General features: G+C 36.1%; 1 protein-coding gene across 1 annotated transcript; it reads left to right on the top strand.

Moving 5' to 3' along the window:
- The first annotated feature begins 1,597 nt into the window (after positions 1–1,597).
- LOC115973046 (60S ribosomal protein L6-like) lies at positions 1,598–3,803 on the top strand. The gene is made up of 3 exons (XM_031093283.1): positions 1,598–2,056; positions 2,542–2,723; positions 3,473–3,803. The coding sequence occupies exons 1-3, from the start codon at positions 1,687–1,689 to the stop codon at positions 3,626–3,628; spliced, it is 708 nt and encodes a 235-aa protein (XP_030949143.1). The 5' UTR covers positions 1,598–1,686; the 3' UTR covers positions 3,629–3,803.
- The last annotated feature ends 1,686 nt before the right edge of the window (positions 3,804–5,489 follow it).

Here is a 5,489-nt window from a genome sequence, read left to right as displayed (position 1 = left end):
AAATCATATACTTTCTTTATTATTATTAAGCCAACATGAGGGAAAACTCCCATAGTATCCAAGACATTATAACCTTCAATGTAATAGTAATAAAAAGGATTAAATGCACCATTATTACAACTAAAAGAGGAAAAATTAGAATGGAATGAAGGGAGAGAAAGAGTGTCCATCTAATGCAGCAAATGTTTAAATAAGATCTTTATGTGTCATATTATGCCCATAATGATGAACATATATGTATAGTAAGTGGTGGGAATGACTTTATGGAAAGTATGAGTGAACATATGGAAGGATGGAAGAGAGATGGAGTGATGTTTAGCCATTTTCGAGTATGGTATAAAAAGAGGTTGTTTATGGCTATTTTAAGTGCTGGGATTTCTGAGGAGATGAAATGAAATGTTTATGGGTAAGTGTATATGGGTATTTATGAATTGAAAAGTTTATTTTTGAACTAAAAATGACATGATAGATGAGGAATTTTTGTGAGAAGATCTTGTCCTTGATGAGTTTATGGTAGTTCCTTTTATAGTGAAGTTTAGGGAGTGATTAGCAAAAATTTAGAGAGGACTAGGTCTGAATAGCAAGGGAATTTCAAAATATTTGTCATAAGATTTGACCCAAAATGGTGAGATTTGCTTTTATAGTGTTTTGCTTCTTCGGGTAGTGTCAGCTAGAGGCTGAGATACTCTTAAATTAAATGCTAGGATTTGGAGACTAATTTCGTTCAATATATAGGAGTACGGCATGTATTAGGGATAGAGATCTTGCTTATTGCAACTAAGATCAGAGCTTAAAAGAGATGGTTATCACTCCAAGCTAGGTTTCAACCATTGTTTCCTCTATTGGGAGTTTCTTCTGGACAACCCCTTATGCCTTTCAAACCATTTTTCCCGAAATTTCCCCTTTTGGGATTCATGGGCTTGGTTTATGAGAAAATAAATTATTGACGAAAATACCATTTTGGTCCCTATATTTTGGGGGTCATAATTAATTTGGTCCGTATATTTTGATAGCAATCAATTTGGTCTCTATTATTTTTAATTCGAAGTCAAATTAGTACCTACCATTAACTCACTAACACAAAATGCTTACATGGCAAACAGTGTACACTACTGACACATATAAAGCTTATTTGGCTTATATAATAATATTAAATATTGACAAATCATTTTTTTTTTTTTTTGAGGAACTGACAACTCATTATTTTAATTAATAAAAATGCCACGTCATAAACAAACACCAAAGACGAAAGAAAATGAAAATCTGCCAAAGACCGAAATAGAAAATTTAATTTCTTTTATTTTATTTCAACTTTCAGCCTTAGCCATTGACAATAGTGCAATACCTAGCTGATCTCAATCCCAACAAATTCCTTATAAAAGGAAAAAAATATTTTTACAAGGCCGTCAAAGTAAGCTCTAAAAGCTGAGAAGATCGACTCTTTTGGGCTTGACAAACACACACCTATTACGGTTTACACCCAAAGGTTTAAAACTTAAAAGTTCCTTTTTCATTTTGGGCCGTAGTCAGGAAGTAAGTCCAAGAATATGATGAAACCGGCCCAAACCCCTCGTAGGGTTTATCTCCGATTGCTCTCACTCACACACTCACAGACACAGTAACTGCGCCTTTCATTTTTGTTTCTCTCTGACTCTGGCTCCAGCGAGAGAGTGGTAGAAGAATAGAATGGCGCCGAGTACAGGGAGAAGCGCGAGAAAGAGCAGGAACCCAGATCTTGTTCGAGGCGTGGGCAAGTACTCAAGGTCAAAGATGTATCACAAGCGTGGTCTCTGGGCTATCAAGGCCAAAAACGGCGGCGTTTTCCCCCGCCACGATGCCAAGCCAGCTTCACCAATGGCGGAGCTTCAGAAGCCTCCAAAGTTCTACCCAGCTGATGACGTGAAGAAGCCTCTAATAAATAGGAGGAAGCCTAAACCCACGAAGCTGAGAGCGAGTATTACTCCAGGGACGGTGTTAATTTTGCTGGCTGGCAGGTTCATGGGGAAGAGAGTTGTTTTTCTCAAACAACTCTCATCTGGGTTACTTCTAGTTACTGGTAACTCCATTTTTATTACTTCATTGTATAGTTTATATGTGTCATGCATTTGTTAAGTGGAGTTGTGTTTGGTGTTATGATCTTGGGTTAGTTTTTGTTGTTGGCAAAGATTATGTTTATACTTGATTGTTCTCATTGTTGAATCATATCCGGTGATAGTGCTAGAAAGCATGATTTGGTGCGTTGCGTTATAGATATTGTCACGGCATGTTGATGTTTGGTACATTGTACACTATAAAAGGAATCCCTCCAATTGCTTCTATGATGAGGTGAGGAGAACTTAGCTATAGTGTAGAAGAATGGGTTAAGAAGAGATTCTAGCAACAACACAAGATTAAAGCAAAGAAAAAGATAATGGAATTGGAGTTAGAACAATCAAATATGTATTCCTAGGCTCAAAGAGCTCAAGAAGTATTCAAATCTGAAATTTGATAAATCTGATTTTGTATGAATCTTGCTTAATCGCTGAATTTATTCTGTAACAGGGCCATTCAAGATCAATGGTGTTCCTTTAAGACGTGTGAACCAATCTTATGTGATTGCAACTTCCACCAAGGTTGAAATTTCTGGGGTCAATTTAGAAAAGTTTGATGACAGTTACTTCGCAAAGGAAGCAGAGAAGAAGAAAAAGAAAGGAGAGGGGGAGTTCTTTGTGGCAGAGAAAGAGGTTTGTTCATCAGCCTGTTTTTGTTGTATATTTTATTTATCAAAAGTTAAGTTTTACAGATATTTTTCAATTAAAAGCTGTCATCTACTTGTTAATGTTTCAACATAATCCATCCAGCATGGAAATGATATGAGCATTGCTGGAAGCCTGAGATTATCATGCACAAACGGTGTGCATTCGTGTGCACAAATGCACACACATAGGGATGATATGTAGTTATGTATATAAGTGTATTTTGTCTATAGACGACAGTTGTTTTGCTAATACTTTTTATCTTCTATTTTGCCATCTGTAAGTTCTAAACAAAACCCCCCCACCCCAAAAAAAAAAAAAAAAAAAAAAAAAAAAAAAAAAACTGTCACAATCCAGACAAGAGCAGATTGCCAAGCTATTGAGAACAGAGGAGGAAATGCCCCACAAGCAGAAAACAGTCCTATTTAGGACAGAATTGCTGAAGTGTTCACCTGCCTCAATCCTAGTTCTAACTTCCCATCTAATCATCTTCATTATGCCTTCCTCAGAATTGATAAGACACTGGTGTAACTTTGGATTCCTTTGCCACAAGATGCGTAAACAGCATCCTTTTTTTATATTAAAATAACCTTCTCGTGGTGACCTGATTCATCTGCTCCATTTTTTGTCTGTTTTTCCTTCATGGGGTAGCTTTAAGAATTTGGAATACCAAGCTCAAAACAATGTCTGCTTGAATATTTATCGTTGTTAATTAGTTTTACCTTGAAAATCTGTAGGAAAAGAAGGCAATCCCGCAACAGAAGAAAGATGATCAGAAGCTTGTTGATGACTCATTGATCAAGTCCATTGAGGGTGTTCCAGATCTGAAGAGCTATTTGGCTGCAAGATTTTCTCTCAAGTCAGGCATGAAGCCTCATGAGCTAGTGTTTTAGACAAAATATCTAGTTCTTACTGTGACAATTTTTGACTCTGAAGTTTGTTTGACTAGATTATTAGTTGCCATAATTTCAAATTTTACTTGCAGAACCAAAATTTTGTATTGAGAAGATTTGCTTTATGCGAGAAATTCTTTTTGCCATTTTGGTTGTCTACTAAAGCGGCAGATCACCTTTCTGGTTTATTGTTTTGAATGCTAAATAAGGAAATGATGTTTGGGGTTCTCTCCCTTTTCCTCCTACTCTCTATCTTAACTTGCGCTATCTTAACTTGCGGATGCATGAATCTCATGGACCTATTACACTCTTAGGTCTCATTTGTTTTCTTTCATTTTTTGGGTTTTAGGTATGATTGAAATACTTGGTCAAACTGAAAATCATTCCCCATTGATCAGGAAAACACACTATTAACCTTAGTTTTAGCTTCAAGACAGCAAAAGCTTTCAAAATAATAGATTTATCTTTAATATCTCCAAATTAACTAAAGGCGAAAACATTATTTTAGTCCTTATATTTTAAGGTCACGATCAATTTAGTCTTTACATTTTAGTAACAGTTAATTTGGTTCCTGTTAATTTTAAGTTGCAATCAATTTAGTCCCTACCGTTAACGTACTAACGGAAAATGCTTATGTGGCAAATGGTTTCTCTTGTTGGCGCCACCTAAGCATTTAACTCAAAAAAAAAAAAAAAAACCGAAATGATTAATTGAAAGATAAAAATATATATTACTTTTTATAACAGTCCTCAATTTCTTTTATTTTCTTCTGTATTCTTAAAAACTTTTCTTAGCTTCCAAACACTATTCCTAGCAACACAAGAATCTAAAACTAAATAATAATCACCAAGACTTAATTTTCTTTCATATTCTTCTCTTTTTATCTATTTTCCTAGCAACTTCACGCAACTACCCAACTATCAACACCCCAGATTTAACCATTTATAGCCAACATCAATATCCAAACCATTGAAGGTTGAAAAACTCAACAACCCAAGACCGAAACCCCTCAACTACCAAAAATTGGTTTTGCCATTTATACTCAAACAACGCATTCAAAACCAGAAGGCCTAGATCTGTTCGCTGATATTGAATACCAAAAATTGGTTTTGCCATTTATACTCAAACAACGCATTCAAAACCACAAGGCCTAGATCTGTTCACTGATATCGAATCCCAATCACCCATCACAAAGTGAGTGGAGGTAGATATGTTCCGGTGAGTTATTGGAATGGATATAACCTGCTTCTCCTTCTCGTGTTGTCCACGACGATGTACTCCTCATCCACGGTTCCCCTTAGGCATCTGATGTCAAATCCTCGCATGAAGCCACCAATGTCCCCTCTTGCTCCACCATGCTCAGCCACGGTTATTGGAAAAATAGATTTGGATTTTTGCTTCTGTGAGTGAGAAAGAATGAGAGAGAGGGAGGCGAAGATGAAAATAAAAGAAAGTGCTACTGTAAGGGTCGTCAATGGGTCAGGTCGGGGCGATCTGGCCCATTTATACTTGACCCATGGGCACAATGGGCTGGACATAATGGGTTATTAACTAATTAACGGACTGGGTCAGGCTGGGCTAAAAGAGAAAACTTCAGTCCATGACCCTGCCCATGGGCAATGCCCATTTTGTCTTTAGTGAGCTGGGCTATCGGGTTGGGGCTAATGGGCTACCCATGAGCTTGTGCTAGCATATTATTTTATTATTTTTATAAGGAAAGTATTAATTTTTTATAAGGGAATAATCAATCTATTTTTTTAAAGGAAAGAATCAAAGAATTAAATACTTAATTACAAATTTTTTTTACTGTCAAATCTATTTAATTTTTTGTTTTGTTGATGAAAACCTATTTATTTATTTT

The sequence above is a fragment of the Quercus lobata genome, unplaced genomic scaffold (genome assembly GCF_001633185.2).
Source record: "Quercus lobata isolate SW786 unplaced genomic scaffold, ValleyOak3.0 Primary Assembly Scq3eQI_2022, whole genome shotgun sequence".
Classification (NCBI taxonomy): Eukaryota; Viridiplantae; Streptophyta; class Magnoliopsida; order Fagales; family Fagaceae; genus Quercus; species Quercus lobata.
Note: the sequence above shows the minus strand (reverse complement) of the source record. Positions and strands in the feature narration are given on the sequence as shown.